Source organism: Euprymna scolopes, chromosome 33 (assembly GCF_053919585.1).
Source record: "Euprymna scolopes isolate OS-2025 chromosome 33, ASM5391958v1, whole genome shotgun sequence".
NCBI lineage: Eukaryota > Metazoa > Mollusca > Cephalopoda > Sepiida > Sepiolidae > Euprymna > Euprymna scolopes.
The window spans coordinates 43705940-43725746 of NC_136514.1; the positions used below are offsets into that span (position 1 = coordinate 43705940).

The 19807-nt window shown below is 29.6% G+C and overlaps 1 protein-coding gene across 36 annotated transcripts in view; it reads left to right on the forward strand.

Annotated features, from left to right (window-relative positions):
* The window catches only part of LOC145258201 (uncharacterized), a 418516-nt gene that overhangs the window by 231221 nt on the left and 167488 nt on the right, over positions 1–19807 (forward strand). For 16 of the 36 annotated variants that reach the window (XM_080116116.1, XM_080116123.1, XM_080116106.1 and 13 more), the window contains one exon: positions 6617–6667. The exons of the other annotated variants lie outside the window; for them this stretch is intronic. In XM_080116116.1, the coding sequence (XP_079972242.1) occupies positions 6617–6667 (51 nt within the window). The remainder of the gene's footprint in view (positions 1–6616; positions 6668–19807) is intronic. 36 annotated transcript variants of the gene reach the window in all.

Here is a 19807-nt window from a genome sequence, read left to right on the forward strand (position 1 = left end):
GCAGAATCCTAATTTATTTCCTCTATGAAATAAACATTTTAAATTCTCATAATTTTTAAGCCATTTATTTGTTTTTATTTCAATCCTTTTATGTACATAAATCATTTTAAAACACTTTGCATCATTTTATAAGGAATTCAATGAAAACTCTATCAAATAATAACTAGTATAATAATACAGTGTTTGTTTTAATATCCATATGTATAAATATCTATTCTATTTGTGTGTAAAAATTAAGGGAGGTAAATCAGTCTATATTCAAACGAACACAAACACCATTTGTAGCTGACCAAAGTATAATAGTGCTTACAATGTAAACAAAATAAAAACTTTTTTCTAGTGAATTTAATTACAACAGTTATAGGTGACTTAAAACTAATATTTGTACAGAAAATGGAAGGTTAGAAAAGATTAGAAAAGATATGATTTTGTGTGATTCTCTATTTAAATATGTCTTCTTTGAATTACCATCTAGTGACAAAACGTTTTTTTTTTTATGTTTCTATAAGTGTATCTGTTGGGTAAATGATTTAGCGAGCATCATCCCGCTAACTTGAAGTATTAACATCGTTTATGCATGTCCGTATTTGCATTCATTTGTTCAATTTTCTTTATTTTGTGATCAAATTTAATTGCTTATTGAATTATAAATGAAAATTTTTTGTAAATTTTATATTTTAAAGAAAGTGATCTAAAAAAATTGGTAATGTATAAAAACTTATGTAAAAGCAATACTCTTACAAAACTGATTTGAATTGCAAAACATGGATGACGTAATCGTTTTGTAAAAATGTGCATCAATTCTGATGAGATCATTAATAATCAAGTTATAATTTCTATTAACTGATATAACAACTGATAAAAATGGTTTTTGGTATTTTGACTTGTCATACTCTAAACATCTTACTTTGCTGGACTTGGAGTCATTGAAGCTATGACATCTGGCAGTCGATTTAGTAAACACCCTCAAAATTAATACAACAACAACAATCATGAGCACCTTTTTGATCCGCATATATCTCACACATGTGTGAAAACATGCATACAAAGTTAGAAAACCGTACAGCTGACTTTCAGAAACGTGTTTAGAATTCCTGAAGCACAGAGCAAACTGCATATGTTGGCTACCAAGAGCAACATTTAAAAACCCTCATGCATCCAGAAATTGGCTCCATTGACTTGATGTCTCATCTTCGTACATGTGCACCCATTTCTATTGTGACTCAGCATACTGTTTATTTCATTCACAATTTTACATCATCATCCGTTATGTACTGCATATGCACTTTAGATGCAGTGCATCTAACAGTTGTACACAGTGATTTTATTATTATTATTATTATTATTATTATTATTATACTTGATTACATGTGTTATTCAATTTAATAAACTTCAAAATCGGTAGGAATGATCACATACTGATGTAGATTGTCCTAAGGGGAGGGGGGGGGTCATATTTATTACTTATATAGATGGACTCCCAATGAGAATACAAACATTTTTTACCTCTGATTTTAATGGGGATTAAAATCATACTTGCATTACAGTTTTTTAAAATTTGATCACAATTTGGTCATTTTAAGACCACAAAATGGAAAATTTTTTACAAATATTTGTTAGACCATAAAATGAAAATATTTTTAAAACCAAAAATGGAAAATATTTTAAAAACATAAATATATTTTTCAGACCACAAAATGAAAATACTTTTTTAGATGACAAAATTCAGTAAATTTTAAGACCATAAAATTAAACTTGTTGCATAAGTTACCGCTTTTTTTTTTTTTTTTTTTTTTGAGAAAATCAAAGAATTTTAACAGCAAAAGTCAAGCCCCAAATTTTTGTGTGAATCCCATTGACTGAAGTTAGCGTGAAAATTGTCGCAAAATCACACTTCATCTTTTCACTCAATTCTCTACATGTCTGATGACCATTTTCCTTCCAAAGAACCCTGAGTTGGACTTCATCTATCTTGATTGGTCTTCCGGAATGAGGAGCATGATTGAGGTCAAAATTACCTTATTTGAATCTGGTAACCCAATCTCGAACAGTTCTCTCGGCTATAACGTTTACTACATATACGGCACAAATGTCCTTGGTCACTTCACTCACTAAAGGTGTCAAAAATGTGTTTTTTTTTTATCTACTTGACAATCCATTTGATATTTGTTAAAAATGAGAAAAAATTATATGAGCAAAAAACAATGACCATTATTTTGTAGAACTGAATATGTGCTTTCTAATGATATATAACACTTTGCCAAATATCAAAACATCTTTTAGAACAAAAAGTTTTTGTGAAACGGCGGGAATGTATGCAACAACCTGATATTTTATAGACCATAAAGTTAACATTTTTAAGACCCTTACTTCAGTTATTTGAGCTCTATTTGCATAACACTGTTTTTGTTTGTGTTGAAATAGTTTTAATTAAAACTCGTACACTTTTCAAAGGAACCATGAATTTTTAAAACTGGTTTTAAATCCTAAGCAAACGACACATTACTCAATGTTAACAAGAGATAAACTGCATACAATTCAGAATGTTTTACGTTAATTTCTGTAAAGTCTGCTTTCATAATTCTTGTCAATGTTTTTTTTATTTTTCAAATATATTTTTGGTACTGGTCATTTTCACTTTGTGTGCCTTGAGAGGCTATTTCAGCTTGTAACCTATATTTCTATTTTTCTTCTAAAAATCCTCAATGATTTTTCTGCAACTCTTCATGGCAAATTTGTCGGTTTGATTGTGCCATTTATTTTTCCTTTTGATTTTTTTCAAAGTTTAAAATATGCATCAGAAAACCACTTGTCAATATTATGAAGCTTCCTTACTCTTTTATTTTTTTATGAGTCTTTGCTAAAATTAATGATTGCTTTCAAAACTAATTAGCCATGTGACCCTAAATATACACAAAGATAACCTATCAAAAATAAATAAAATTACAAGAACAAATTCCTTAAAATGGATATCTTAGGGAATTAGAGAGTTAAAAAAAAAAAAAAATTGAGGCTGCCCCATTTTTTTATTTATTTATTTTTTTGCTTTTTCCAAGTTCATATTTTCATTAAAATTCCAAAATGTGCATAATTTTCCATTAAAAAAAAAAAAAAAAAAAAAACCCAAAAACTAAAAAAAAACAAACAAACTAAAGCATTAAAATGAGAAATGACATTTCAGCCTATTTCTTCATCTCAACTCAAAAGCTGCAGATGACATGCAGCATCTGATATTTCTTTTTGACAGATTAGATCTCATTTTCTAATTTTCTACTTCACCCCCCCCCCCCCCGTGCCCACACTCCCAAAGACTGATGACTTTTTTCTTTTCTTTCAGGAATAAGTTTTTGGTTTTTGTTATTTGTTTCCTTTTGTTTAATACTAGATTATGGTTAGGTAATATGCAATGGTTTAAAATGGTTATTCGTTTCTTCTTTGCCAGTTGATACGTTGACAATGTTCAGAAATTAACCTTTTTAAGACTTTTTTTTTTTTTTTCCCCTATTTGACAGACAGCTTGTTGCATTTGTTCCATCTGTTGGAGTTTTTTTTTTTCTTTTTGTAATGCATTTTTTGTTTTTAACTTTGCCTAACAAAGATAAAAGATGAGCTTGATATGAGCTAAGCAAGCTTATGCAAACCTGCTTATTTCTACGCTTTTGGATGATTCAAATGAAGAGGAAAAAGCAATCCCAAAATTGCTGTATCTTATTTGATCTTAGCTTTATTTAAACATTTTTGATTTGTTTTAGATTTACTCATTGCTAACTGATACAAGAAAATGCACAACTCTGCAAAATGATCTTTACCTACAAAAGATCAATCCTTGGAATCAGAAGAGTAATCTCTTTTAAAATCAAATCTTTTTATCTTGATCAAATATTTTGTGTGTGTGTGTAAATATGAATAGGCATGATTTATAAAATTAAAAAAATATATATGTAAATTAATTCATCATTGATTTAAAATCATTAAAAATAAAGTGTATTCAATAAATTTAAATTTAAAACTCCAATTATTAAAAAAAAATAATATAGTTGATATAAAAATATGTGTAAATATTGTTTCGAATAAAGGTGACATGACCTCATAGAACGGTATTTTTTTTTATTGATAACAGTTTTTGTATATATGATTTAAATATAAATAAAGCTCTATCTGAAAAGATATTGTGCACTTAATGGTTACTAGTTTTTTCTTGATTTTGTTTTGGAATTTATGCTTTAACAATTTTTAAGAAGTGTGTGTGTGTGTGTGTGTGTAGGTGTATATAAATGCATATGTATGTGTATATATGCTGGTATGTATGTATGCATGCATATATATATATATATATATATATATATATATATATATATATATATTACCTATCTATGTATATATTTTAGAAAAATGAATTTCGTTTGCTTATGGTCTAATATATTTCAGTTATTTTATAAATACTCCTCGTAATACTGAATAGAATCAAGGGATAATTCAAATAGTTCCATTAGATTCCTTGAAAAATTTTACCATTATTGAAACTTATTCAAATCTTCTTTCTATTTACTGTCTCAAAGGGCAAAGTTAGATACAAGGTCGGTTTTTAATGTGAAAAAAAAAAATGTAGCTCCCAAAAAAGGGGCACTATTCGAAACAAAAATTAAAATTGCCTCAGTCTAGAACTTCTCTTTTACTCTCTGTGGACAGAATAGACTAAGTGTAGTATCAGAATACTATACTTCATCCTTAGCCAAAAATCATACCAATGTTGGCTTTTATGTATGTTATCTATATATATCTGTAACTCAGGAATGAAAAAATAGTAGGGCTAGATTTTGAATTAATCTGAAAAGTAGGCACCGGTAAACATTTGAGTTGTAAAAATTAAAATTCAATATAAACATAAAAGGGGAGATAATCACAATGGAAAATTAACATTATTTCGAAAATATTCAATTGAGTATTCTATGAAATCTGCCGAAAACCATACACATTCTCATTTCTGTTTCTTAATATTTTAATTTTAATACAAAAATTATTTATAGAAACTTACACAATTTAACGTTCATTAATTATTTTATGATTGTTTTTATAGATATTTTTAGATGCAAAGACATCTCTATAAGTATCTACATTTGTTGATCAGTCCCATATAAGCCATGTTATTTAATTCATTCTTTCAATGAAATTATCACTTGAGCATCACGTGTCTTTATATATATATATATATATATATATATATATATATATATATATATATATATATATTGTATCATAAGTTTGAAACTATTCCCTTCTGATGCATGAAATAACTGAAGAAATGCTTTGAAAATAAAATTCAATTATAACATGTGAGAAACAGATTTTTAATTCCACTTTCAAAGTACATTTTTTATTAATATAACAGATGTCTTCTGTATGAAAGTTGAATGTAAATTTGTTTTTTCACAGGTTGTCGTTTTGATATTCTAATTTTCAAAGTTTTCTATTTTGTGTGTTGACCCTTTTTTGTTAATATTTTTTGCTTATCTATTTTTTGTAAACCGTTGGATTTTATTTATTTAAACTTTGTTTAGAATTTATGTACACATTTTTATTATCAATGAACATTTTTGATTGAAAATCAGTGATTATCTAATTAAAGATTAATTAGTTGTAATATTTTCATAAAATATTTATTCGATTCAAACGTTCTTTCCTTTTTGTCTGTCTTAAGATTTTAAGTCAATGGGCAGAAAGACGCCAATGTGATATGAAAATTATTTTATAAAAACTATTCTAAGATCACACTGTAGTATCTGTTCTGATGGTACACTTCACCTTTTATGTCCTCAGTTAATGGAGGAGAAATCCTTCATGACTACAAAATTTTTTATTTTTGTTCCCATCCAGAATGCTGGATTTTCCCCCACATTAAAAACCAAACTTGTGTCTAACTTTGCCCTCATGGAGAGGCAAGTAAATAGAAACAATTTTGTTTAAAGTATACAAAATTGCTGCCATACAGAAATTCACATAAAACAAATCAAAGAAAATATTTAGAATGATTCAGTTGGACAAAAATAAAAAATGCATTTTTTTTCCATAGAGCAATACACAATGTTAGGCAATTAATGAAAGAGCATGTTTTTTCTTGACTGACCCTCTTAGCTTAGAGTTAGCTTATGGGTTAATGAAGATTATGTTTTTATTATAATTATAATAACAATAATAATTATTATTATTATTATTATACCTCACAAAAATTGTTGTATTTTATACCTGTATCAGTAATTTAAAAAATTTTCTAGAACTATTAATATTAAAAATGTGTGAAAATCATAAAAATTACAAAGAAAAGATTGAATCATTAGACATTGCATATTGCAATTTCATTGTGATATCATAAAGTGAAATTGCACCATTTTATTCTAGATTTTTTTTTTAGTTTTCTCTTTTGAACTTCATTACTTCTTTCTATTAGCAGAGCTTAGTTTTATGTTGTGCTTGGTTTTAAATTTCAAAGTCTTTATTTTTCAAACTTTTCTGATGTTTAAATTATCCCCTCTTCCCACCGTTTGAGGTATATATTTTATAAGATTTATCCGGTTGTAAAATATGTTGAATCTAATAATAATAACTTTATTGATTCAAGGTCGAAACCACAAACGCAACCAGTACTGGGACTTTTGTACCATGAGGCTAGGTAAATAACCAATCCTTATTTAATAAATAAATATTCGGGCAATGCCAGATGCAACTTTTAGTGATTGTGTGCGTGTGTGCACACACACACACACATATATATATGTTTATGTATAATGTGTGGTGTGTATGTTATAAAAATGGAACAACAATTTTAGAAGTCTATGTTTCGTATTTTTCCTCTGACGAATCTACTGAATAGTATAAAATTGTTGTTCCATTTTAGCATAATGTCTTTCAGATGTATTCATTTATAAAGCGTATATGTTTTCATACACACACACACACACACGCGCTCACACACACACTTAAGCCGTTTGTCTGTTTAGGTTTCATACTTTCCCTATACACCACAAATCTCAAACCCTATACCAATTATGATTTACTTTGTCTCAAATTCATATCCTAAAACTTTGTAACTAGTGAACATTTAAAATTAAAATTATTCACTTCAATGTAAAATACAAACCACAATCATCCCATTCATATTATTCCAAGCTTTTTCTCACAAAAAATGTCAGTTCACAAAATCAATTGCTTCAGTTTTTCCATCTTTTTTTATGGAAAAGAACCATATTTACATGAATAATATTTATATGTTAAAAAATGTTCATAAATACTTTTGTAAAGTCAAGAAAAACATGGGAAGAAGTGATAAAATGAGCTTGATAAAGAGAGGGATAAATAAAGACCTGGCCAGAGATAGATGAATTTCTTAAAGACGTCCAACACATGCTAGCATGTAAAACAAACTTTAAACTGTGGCTGATGCTAATGGAAACCATAAAACTGCATGAAGACATTAATTTTTCAATAAATGATTGCGCATGTGTAGTGCAATGTAAGCAGTTGCGTGGAAGGTGACATGAATGTTCTTATAAACGATTGCATTTTTTTAACTTGATTTTTAAAAATTATAACTGCATCAAATCAAATTTATCGGCAAAAACATAGCATGTTCACATCTATATACCATTTGAATATTATGTCAAAGGTGACTTTAATCCTGGATATGACAGAAATTATCACTTCCATAGGTAGGCTATGCCAAAATATAGAAACCTGGACAGAGAATGCTGCTTTTCTTATAATGAGATCAAAGCAATTATGGTACATTTTTGTTGAATCCCATGAAGATTATAATTGGCACTGGAGTGGAAAAGTTCTTACAACTTGATGTAACATACAATTTTCCTAAGGAAATATGTTCAATTTGAGCATTTCTAGTTTTTATAAAACCCAAAATAAGTAATTTATTAAACAAAGATTGAAATTTACATTTGTGGTGTGGCTTGAACACATGACCGGTTTGCATGTATTTAATGAGAGCAAAGCTGGTTGGAATTAATTGATGCTGAGAGTTGGAGAACAGACACTTTGCAGTATCCTGTACGCACTTCTAGTATTGTTCTTTACAGAACAAACCGATTCTATATCTTTCATCTGTGTATGCTGTACACTCGACAATATAACAAAATTAAAATTTGATAATTTTTTGTTTGCTGATTAAAACAAAATGAACACGATGGCTTGCCTCTGATTAGTAGTCTCCTCATACTGATTGTCTCCTATTACTACTTTATGCAATTAGTAGTATTCTACTTTGTTGACTCTACACATTTCTAATCTCTTAATTTTATCAGCTGCTTTCATGTTTTTTGTAAAACTATCAGTTTCTACCTCAGCTAACATTATCTTTTATGTTTCCTTGTAATTTTGACGTCATACATTTTTTTTGTATTTTTTTTTTCTTTTAAAAATTTCTTGTAGATGCGTTATTACAAATTTGTAAAGTTTTTTGTCCATCGTGTTTAGGTTTTCAATAAATTTGATTGTAATTATGCAGGCAGACAGCATGAAAATTGGTGTGTTGATTGTGAAAAAATCTATTGTATCTCTGTGCAACTCTAACCATTGATTGGCCTGTGATATTATTGAATCTGAAATAGCATTCTCATCGTCATTGTCATGATTAAGTTTAAAATAGCATTTTTACCTATGACCATGCAGTTCCTACAGTTACATACCTAGAAAACAACTATTAAATCTGACATTATGATATGGGACAACGAGAAAGAAGCAACCTTAGTAAAAGTTAGTGTCTCCAATGACGCTGGCTTAAACAGAGCTGAGAGGGAAAAGATAGTGAAATACCAAAGTCTTATGTACAACATTAAATCAAACTGGGATTTTAAGATCTCCATCATTCCAGTAATTATAAGAACAACTAAACTCATTAAAAATAATTTAAAATAACTACTTGGAAAATATACCCGGTGAACCAAGTGCAAGAGATACAAGCAATTGCATGTAAAAAAATGGTTAGAATCTTTTTAAGATCTCTCGGTTGGAATGTATGAGCAGGTGAATGTCTGGCACCTGGTAGTATGTCCTATCTCCAGCTAGAACAGAATGAGAATATTAAAAAAAAATCTCTACAGGAGTCTGTCAGTACATAATCAGTTTGTTAAGCGTTTGTTATTGCATTTTTATTGCTGAATTCACCCACTGAATGGCCGCATCTTTATCAATAGAACCGTTCTCAAGTTTAACTCTGTCTTAATTCACTTTTCTCATTTCTTTTTGTTTTCGTGTCCTATTTGACCCATTCTTTTTTATTCTCTAACCCATACCTACCTATCCTATCTCTCTCTCTCTTTCACTTTCAATGGCTATCCTATTAATCTTTTGAATTATTCAGCCTCACTGACTCTGCATGCTATTCTTTACCTCTTTATCCTCGATTTGGTCATTGATGATGTAAACTATAATCTGAAATCTGGATGTAAAGATGCTTGAATTTATCATCTGAAACAGACAAGAAATAATAAAAGTACGCAAAAAAAAAAAAAAAATGGAAGAAAGAATTAAAAAATATAAAAATCACCAGGAACAAGAAAAAAAATCACTTGGAATCACGAGGTCTGACAGAAGGAGAAAAAATATTTCTTGGCAAAGCTATAAAATTTCTGCACTAAAATAGAAAAAAATAAAATAAAATACTTTTTTTTTTTTTAAACTAAAAACAGCACACTAAACTACAATAATAACAAAAAAGTTTCATCCTTGAACAATTTTTTTTATGTTAATCTTTTTAAAACAATTTTTTGTTGTCTTTTTTTCACTCGAGAGATTGAAATTCTGATGGCATAAGAAACTCCACTCGAGAAAGCGATGTTATGTAATTATTAGCTAGTTTTAAAGAGCAGGGGAAAAATGACACAAATTAAAAATAAAATTAAAGAAATAAGAAAACGAAAAGTAATTACATATTTCTCATTCAATTTTTCCTTCTATAAGAGGCATGCTATATATGTTTTTTTTTTTCTTTTTTAAATTTTTTAAATTGAATACAGTCCAAAATTTAAAATTCATAAAATCTTAGGAGATAGCATCATTAGGTCAGGCTGACCTTTTTAAATATTGATGATTACAGAATAAGTGGAGGAGAGGGGTGGAATTGAATCTAATATTTAAAAAAAACTGTTTTTATTTAAAATAAAAATACAAAATATACTTTCTGTATAAATACTTAATAGACGGAGAGGAGGAAATAAACAGGAAGGATAGTAGGATAAATTAAGTTTTCAGCGCACACACACACTTTTCTATTCATTTAACATCACTTTTCCTTTGTTCAGAAGTCAAACGTTAACTGATATTATGCAAACTCCCTTTCCAGTTCAAACGCTTCAGCAGTCACCAAATTCTATTCTGCGGTCTTGTCAAATCATATGCTTTTAAGTTTTCCATGGGTAACCAAGCTTCCTGCAATTTAAGACAACCATACTTCTGGAATGGTTTATCCAGGAAGATGAATGCTCCACTTGATCGTACCAGTGTATCTGATTCATCCTTAGGATAACTCCTATTTTGAATAACGCATATAGTATTTACATCAACAATACTTAATAGAACTATGATGAGAACTAGCTATTAAGTGATTTAGCTATACAGTCTTCTACATTTAATCCTTGTGGTGAATCGTCAGGTTAAAATGTATATTAGCCTGACGATTCCCTATAGAGATGAAACATAGAAGACTTTGTGTAGATTAATTTTATATATATATATATATAGAGATATATATATATATATATATATAAAAGTGAAAGTGTCTGTGTGTGTACATTTCCCTATGCAATAACTCTGTCAAATTTAAGTCTACAGACTCGAAATTTGATACAGGGTACTGAGATTTGGGAATATCGATGTGATCGGTTTTCGGCCAGAAATTTGGCGATTAAGGGGTCAAAGTTCAACGATTTGACCTTTGAGAACTCTACCAAACTCCTACGACAATTTACGGTCTAAACACTTGAAATTTTAGATATAGATTCATTGGACATGGATCTAACTTAATAACTTGATTTGAGCCCAAAACAATAAATTTTAAGGTGTCATAATAGGGGTCAAAGTTTAAAAGATTGACCACTTTTTTTTTTTTTTTTTTTTTTAAATTTTTTTTTTACTCACCATACATCTCCAAATACTTGGGCAATGCCGGACACCCATGCTAGTATATATATATATATATATATATATATATATATATATATATATATAATATCCTATAAAACTCATTAATCTAACATTTAACGTGTGTTTTTTATTGAATAAAAGAATTTATTGTAATGACTATGAATGGCCAAACTTCTTTTCCGTTAAGCGTTTTGGTTTTGTATATATTCCAACTAAAAAGCAATGTCTTTTGTTTTTTTGTTTTTTTCATAGTTATGATAAAAAATTTTGACTGATTAAAAAAAAAATCTTCGAAGGGTCTTGCTAATTCCAAATATGACATTGGTTACACAAGCAAGCAAAATCAATCAAAACAAATGTGTAGACAAAGATACATGCATACATCTTTGCTTTACATATATAATGCAGATATTTTATGTAATCTAAACGCGATGCCTTTCTATAGTTTTGTTTGCTTGGAACACTTTACTGGTAATTAAAATATATTCGTTTAGGTTATCCTTCCCCAAACCCTTTTTCAGTTGATTTTGAAAAACTGTTTCATGTGATGGCTAGTTTTGTATTTGTTTCAATGTGTTCTTATCTTGGCCTCATCTTGCAAGAATCTGTCACTTAATACATATGCACATAACTGACTGTAGAATGGAAGTTTTTAATTTGCTTCAAACACGCTCATTTATTATTAATTCCTTTATGTCAGTTTTATGTCAAGTGTTCTCGCTTTTGTGTACTTTCTTGTTAACGGACATTTTTTTTTCCATAGATTCACACTTTTTTCTTGTTTCACCATTGTTTTTGCCCATCTCTTTCTTCCTTTTCTTATTTATTCTTCTTATTCATTTTTTTTTTTTGCTTTCTTATTATTCGTATTATTTCTCCTATCAACATAACTCACATATTGAATTTTTTTTGTTTACTATTAATTGGATGGTTATTAAAATCAAAATACAATAAACATAAAATCAAACTAAATTTTACAAATCCAATTATATTAAAACAAATATGATTTAACGTCAAAATTAAATCAACCAAATTGTATTTCATTTTCTTTGTAAGCAAGTCAGTGATTTTAATCTTCTATTAATACAAAAGTGAATTCCTTTGTGATCCTTTGAAATTATAAAGAAGTTTAGAAGCGTTCAAACTGTTGAATAAAAAGTCATTTAGACTAGCTTTAAAATTCTTAAGAAAACCTCATTTGATTAGAAGATTGAACGTTTTGGACGTTATTTACATCTAATCATTTTATAAATAGAAAAGATTAAAATAGCATTGCATTTACCAAACTAGTTCTAGTTTCATAACAATTTGGTTCAGTTAATAAGTCAATGACCAAATATAATAATTACGTTTAACTTTCAAAATCCTATTAAAAATTGATAAAAACAAACAGCATAGTTTTTAACACAAAGAAATGCAAAATTAAAATAAAAATATTCCTAGGCAATTTGAAAATGCTTTGACTGGTTGATTAAACATTTCTTTCTGTAAAAAGTCATTACTCATTTCATGGTCAGTTCACAATGTGTATGATTAATGATTATTACTATTAAAGAATCAGTTTGTCCAGACACCATCAACATCATTTCCTTGACCTCTATTAATCATGACAGTTGTATGCAATTCATTGAAAAAACACAGATGTAATTTGAAGACACTTCCTTCTGTAAAACCTTCATTTCATCAAGGATAACATATTCAACAGTACTGACCAGAACATAAGTGACAACATCCCACCTCAATGCTCCAGTACATGCACATTTAGACATTTGTATATTTTTCAGTGCATTTTAACAATAATCACCCAATCATGAGTGCCAAGATTTTCCAGTCTTCCAATATATTTTTTATTTTTGGCTGAATGGATACTTTTGTGTGTGCTTTTTCGCAGGGGGTATGGGTTATAGCTTTCATATCATGCATGGCCACCGTTTAGTCTCAGGGGTGGCTATGCATATAATTATGAAGCAGGAGCTGCGCCATCTCCAAACATGCCTCTTCTGAGTCAGGACGTTTTGATTCCAGTGGCAAGATGTCCAGGACCACTGTACACAATGCTGAGATAAGTTGAGAACACATACAGCACCTAGTATTTCCAGATTGTCGTCCATCTGGTGCAAATCAGACATAACATCACTTAACTTTGTTGATCTAATGAGAAGCGGTTTGTAATCGTGATTAAGCTGTATATATTTTTTTGCTAAGTTGTCACAATACTCTAGCAAACTTATGCTATTACTCTTCATGGTATCATCAGCTCATTTTCCATTTGATCCCTCTGTCATTAATGTCTAACACATGAAAGCATGTAAAACAGATGTTAAACTGATGATCATCATGATCTTGATCATCTACATCTTCTCTTGAGTATTTTCTCTCATCGGAATCTCTTCATGTTTTTTTATTATTCCTTTTTATTTTTTTAGTTATGTAACTATATTTATCCACTTGCATTTAATACTTTTACATTTTTTTCAAAAGCAGTTAAGATTATTCAGATTGATTAAACTCTGTCTACTCTTTTCCAAGGGTTGGAATCAATCAATTTCACCCATGATTTAACTGATTTATTGGTCATTGACCTGATACTCATACTCTTTTATCAATTGCTAGTTGGATCTATATAAATCACCATTTTATTTTTCTTTGGTAGGTAAGAAACAAGTCATGTGACTGTTTCTAAGTTCCTCTATTTTAAACTCCATCTGAACAATATGTTTGTCTGCTGAATTTTTACAATATTAATCTTGTCTAGGTAAATTTATAAAAGGGATTTTTTTTTCAAATAATCTATTTTAATAAATACCTTCTCCTTCATAAATAAATAGCAGATATTTGATTGTTTCATATAGGCCTTTATGGTCATTTCGTGCTGACAAATAGCTATTCGTAAAAATCTGATACTTTCTTAAATGAAGTTCAATATATAAAAAATAATTGAGCTATTAAGAACGGACTGTCACTGTAAATGTTTATTTTATTTTTTATTAAATTATTTTTAATATTTTAATTTTTGAATATTTTCCTAAACAAAAATTTATTTTTAAAATTAAGATAATTCTGAATAAATTTGGTTCTGCAGCTTGCAACAAAAATTAAAACTGAAATATGGAGTTAGAATAATTATAACAATGAAACTAGAAGTTTGTTAGGCACACATTGGAAACAAAATTATTTAGTTGATAAATGAATGGATAATTTTAAGAATTGACTCAAAATTTGGTCGAATTTAATCAAGATTTTTTTTGTCTTTTCTCTTAGAATTAATCAGGTTAACACATTTTTACACTTTTCTGGAGAATATTCAAGTGGAGCAAAAAAAAAAAGTAATGTTTTGCAAACTTAGTCTATCATTGACAATGTTGTGACTTAATCATGAAGTGATTTCTACTAACGTTGAAATGGAAATGACTATAATTACATCTGTGCTGCTTTGCTTCCATTGGAATTTGCATTCTTTGGCATTCCTCAAAGTTAGTAAGTTTTTACATGAATGTGTGAACTCAAAAAGTATTTTCAACAAATGGAAAAAGTAACATATCCTTATGAAACAAATAAGCTAGTGCGAAGTTGGAAACCTCTGACAAACAGCCAATACTAAAAAGACTCCACCAACTGATGGACAAACCAAACAAAAGGAATCCAGGCTCTACTCAACGCCCCACCCTGGCCTTTGGTTAGGAAAGGAAGTCAAAAGAAGTGAACACTTCAGCCTTTTGTCACTTGTGCACATCTACACACTGGACTATAAGAAAAAAGGTTATGAAAAAATTCAGAGGATTAATTTTGGATATGAATCAGTCTGTGAGTAACTATGAAAGGTCAGTGACGAACTGACAACCTGAACGAACTGAGAAACAGAGAGAAAGAGAGAAATCTTAGGGAAATAAAAGATTGTTGCATTTGAAAGAATAAAACCAATTGTAATCATATTTCACCTACTGTGATTGCTGACTTGCACTGTCATGTTTTCTTGCAGGGACATCGCTCAGTTTAGAAGAGGGTCCTTATAGCAATATCAGCAGACATCATTATTGTATTGAAGCAGACATTGTTGTGTGTTGCTTTCATTTTGCAATCATGTCCGCTCTTTATAGAAGCTGTTTTTCTATTCTACCCCGGTGCTAGTCTACATCAAAACGGTATCTTTTACAATTCTATTTATGCTTGACCAAGGGATAGATATCTATTAGAGCACAGTATTGTTGAGTGAAAATTTATACATTCTTTCCTTTAACAAAGGTCATCAGTTTTTTTTTTCAGTTTTGAATATTTCATTTCTACAATTTTTAATTCTGTAAATTTGTTACCTAGGCAACTGTAGGCACTTTTGCTCGTATATTTATAAAAAAAAAAAAAAAAAAAAAAGTTTATTTTTTTTTAATTTGTTTTTGTCTAGTTATAAGCAGTTTAGAATCATATCTCCACAGAACAGAATCGACTGTTGGTTTCTTCCTTAAATCTCCCCCCTCCCCCATTTTTGCTGTAACCAGCATTTTTCTCATTCATTTCAAACTGTATCCTTCTCAGGTGGACATTGTAATAAGCCAACATTTCATTAAGATCTGGAAAAAAAAAAAGATTTCCTTCCTTTGGCTTCAATTAGTTTTCCTATTTCTAATCTTTTTAAAAAATTTTTTTCAATATTTTAATTATTCTTTTTTTATTCTCGTTTCGTTCTAAATCTTTCCCATTTGTCCATTTTAATAATTGATATATGTATTCACTCCCTTGCCACACCCCTTCCCGTACCCTCTCTGATTGGTTTTTTGTTTTCTCCATCTTCGTAATTGATGGAGAACCTCCTCATCCATTTCGCATCTTCTTTCCTTCATTTCTTTCCAACTTGACATATTTCAGCTGCTTATTCGGCATACAAGTAGGCTCCAGTGGATCAATATATTTAAATTTATTCTGATTATACATTAAAACTTATTTCTGTCAGCTGCCATAGAGTAGCAGAGGCAGTAGAAAATGGCCTCCTCATCATCATCATCTTCACCCCCTCCTACTCCCCTGGTAATGGTTAACATTTCAAAGCAAGTGCTTGATGATTGCAAAGTTGAGAAGACCTCAATCCTTTGGTTTCATTCAACCATTCTCGTTGTGAAAGGTACATAACATTATCTACTTCTCGTCTTTTTTAGATTTCTATCCCCTTTTCATTTGGATTAACTTCGTTTTTGTTTGAAGTAGCATTCATCCTAGGCCGGTTGAACCGGCTTCTTCCGAATGAGGAAGTTTCATGGGAATATTAAATTCACAAGTGGTCTCCGGTCACTTGTATGATCAACTGTGGTACTATTAAAGTAACTTATTAAATTTTTATTTTTATATATGTATATACCTATCAGAGTGGCTTTTTACTTACATTTTTATTTTTCTCATTGACCCGCTTCCAACGCACATAAACCTTTTTTTATCTCTTTAATAATTTCTTGTAAAACAATATTTACATTTTTCGAAAGATAATATACTCAAGGAATATGTTATTAAAAATAAATCCTTTTTGCAATAAAATCGATTGGACCTTGTTAAATTTCATAAATACTTTTTACATTTTTTTCTACCAAATTCCCTTTTTCTTAAATTAGTCTTTTGAAAATTAAATGTAATTATTAGAGTATCGTTTGGTCATTAAATTATTAATCAAACCAAATTGCTATCACATTTTAACTAACGCTGAGAAAAGAATAAACAAAAGTTGTTTACAATATCAGCAGGCAGCCTTATAGAAAAGGCCAATGAAAGTTTGTGACGAATGCAGAGAAAGGGGAAACTAGATATCGGTCCAGTGTGCCAGGAAAAAGGAGAGCATTTAAGAAATCAAACTGCATTTTGATAGATTTCAATTTTTAATTAAATCATTTTTTGAACAGGATTTTAAAAAGGTTCATTTTATGTTATTACATTTTTAATTTTAATAAATATTTGTTTGACGTTTCTGAATTTTTGAGATGAGGATTGGTTATTCATATGATATGGATTCATCAGACTACTGTTCTCATCTTGAGTGTTATTTTCACAACGTTTCGGTCGATGTAACCTCCGACCTTCTTCAGATGTATCTTGTTGAACTTGGGAATCTTTTTGTTGAACTCAGGAATCAGTTGTAAGAGTGATATTTTCCTGCAGTTGAAGATTCAATCCTCAATGTCGGCGATTAAAAAATACAATTGCGAATTACTTAGGACCTTTATCCAGTCATGGCTGATGGAACAAGAGTATGCTATCCCATAAAATAAATAAAGGGTTCCGTTCGAAATTCCGTCTAAATTCTTGAGTTTGACAGAAACATTCCCAAGTTTGACAAGATACACCTGAAGAAGGTCGGAGGTTACATCGACCAAAACGTTTTGAAAATCACACTCAAGATGATACCAGTAGTCTGAGGAGTCTGATGAATCCAAATAATATAAATGTTTGTTTCTTTTTTAAGTAAAGTATCATCACTTATCAAGGTTAAGAAACCACTTGGGGATAAGTGTTAAATGAGTTTGTCAGGGGGATTGTGAGAAAATATCGTGATGTTTAATAACAGTGGTTCAAATTGGATGCAATTTGATTATTTAAAAGGATAGCTCAACAAGAATTAGTTTACATTAGACTTAAAAATGACTATTGCAGTCAGCTCCTGCAGTATTGTGTTCTGTGTTTCTTGAAAAGAAACTTCACTCATGGAAGCTCTGTTTAGTTTTTGGTACACAGGAGGAGAGAGGAAAATTATTAAAAGTGGTTGTAACTAAACAAGTTTATATTAATGTTTTACAGGGGAAAACCGTAGATTGAGGCCGAGTCAAGCACCTGTCATGAAAATTATTATAGAGCAGAGAAGGATGAGCTGTGAAAAAGAAACTGTAGATAATAGTAAATAAAAATAATATCAGAGTTGCACACACATACACACATGTATTGTTTCATAATTTCAAATGAGAAATCAATATATTATTAGAGATGTTATTTGAACCTGTTCTACTTGCTTATTGCAACAATAAAATCTAACTATTTAGCAATATTTCTAAATAGTGTTTTTCTCAGCTTCGTTGTTCCTTGACCTTGTTGTTGTTAACCGTCCAAGAATTTAAATCTGAACCGTTTGTTTAATCCCTTGGCGTGCTTTAATGCCAAATTTTGTACAGTACTGACTAATAGATTTGGAGTTGCTAAGTGACAACCAAACACCCGCGATGCACATACAAAAGAAAGGTTACATTACCACCTTATTATAGTTTTCTTTTCTTTTTTTTTTTAATTGTGTGCCCCTATGAATTTTGTATCTGAAGCAACTGCCCCAGGGGCCCCCATCCAAATTGTGCCACTTTTAAAGGTTAAAATGTTATTACATTCAATAAAAAACACTTTGCTTTCAGAACTAAACGATATCTTGCTTAATTTTCTTGATGGGAATGAATTTTGCTTGAGGGATGAAAAAAAAAACCAAACTTTGTTTTCATTGTGAATTGAAATGATTGCAGTTATCTGAACTAAGTTTCTGGATTCATTTTTATCACATCCTGAGCAGCAAACTATTTTGAAAGGATCAATGACTTATGTGCATTTCTGTCTGATCTATAACAGTTGCCAATGAAGGACGAATGGGACAAGACATGCTTGGAGGTGGAGGATGTATTAAATAGAAACATCTTATAATGCAGGAAATGTAAGTTCAATCCCTGTACAAGGCAGAGTATTTTAAATCATATCCAAATATAAATTTTATTGAGTAACATCCAAAATGAAACTGGTTTTAAGATATCAACTTTTGAATCAAAGAGGATTTAATAGTGATTGGTAAAAGATAAATGCTGAAAAGGTTTATTTAAATATTTTTCTTATTTTTACTAGAGTTACTGCTTATCAAGATCCAGAAGCCACTTAAGGTTAAGTGTTAATGAGTCTCAGGTGAGACAGTAACATAATGATTCGTGATGGTGGAAATTGGGCAGAAATTGATTATTTAAGAAGACGACTCACCATAAGAGAGCAACTCAACAAGAACTTGTTTATGTTCGACTTTAAAAAATTACCATGATGGAGTATATATTTTTTTTGTGTGTTTGTGTTTTTTTTTTTTTTTTTAAATATCATTGAAATTTAATTCATGTACCAAGACCAAACATATCTTTTCTAGAATAAAATTTCATGAAGTATCAAATGGTGATATTAATTTTGCATAAGGAGTTCTATAATAATACATATGCACTTAGCATTCATAAGCAATATAAATAAAGCATTTTTTTTTTATCTATGCAAATAAAAAATGATAGAATTTAAGAAGAAAAAAAGCAAAATAGAAATGGCAATAAGGAGTTAAGAGCTAGGAGACACAGGAGTTCTGCTGGTGTTGAAATATGCCCAACAATTTCAAGAAGAAATAGAAAAACTCTGATTATTAAAGTGACTTGTTTCTGGCTGAAATTAGCATTTTAGAATTGAGTCTCCTGGAATTGTTTTTAAAACAAAACCATGCACCTTGTTTCGGTTCAAAATTCTTTGTGTTTTAATTACAATGTAAAACAATTAAAGTAGCTTTTCTTGTTCATCGAGATTTGCTGTTAAACGTCTGTGTTCAGTCAGCTTTGTTTCCAATGCAATGAGAATCTAAGTTAAGTGATATTCATTTTATTCCAACTCTGACATTAGACATGTTACTATATTT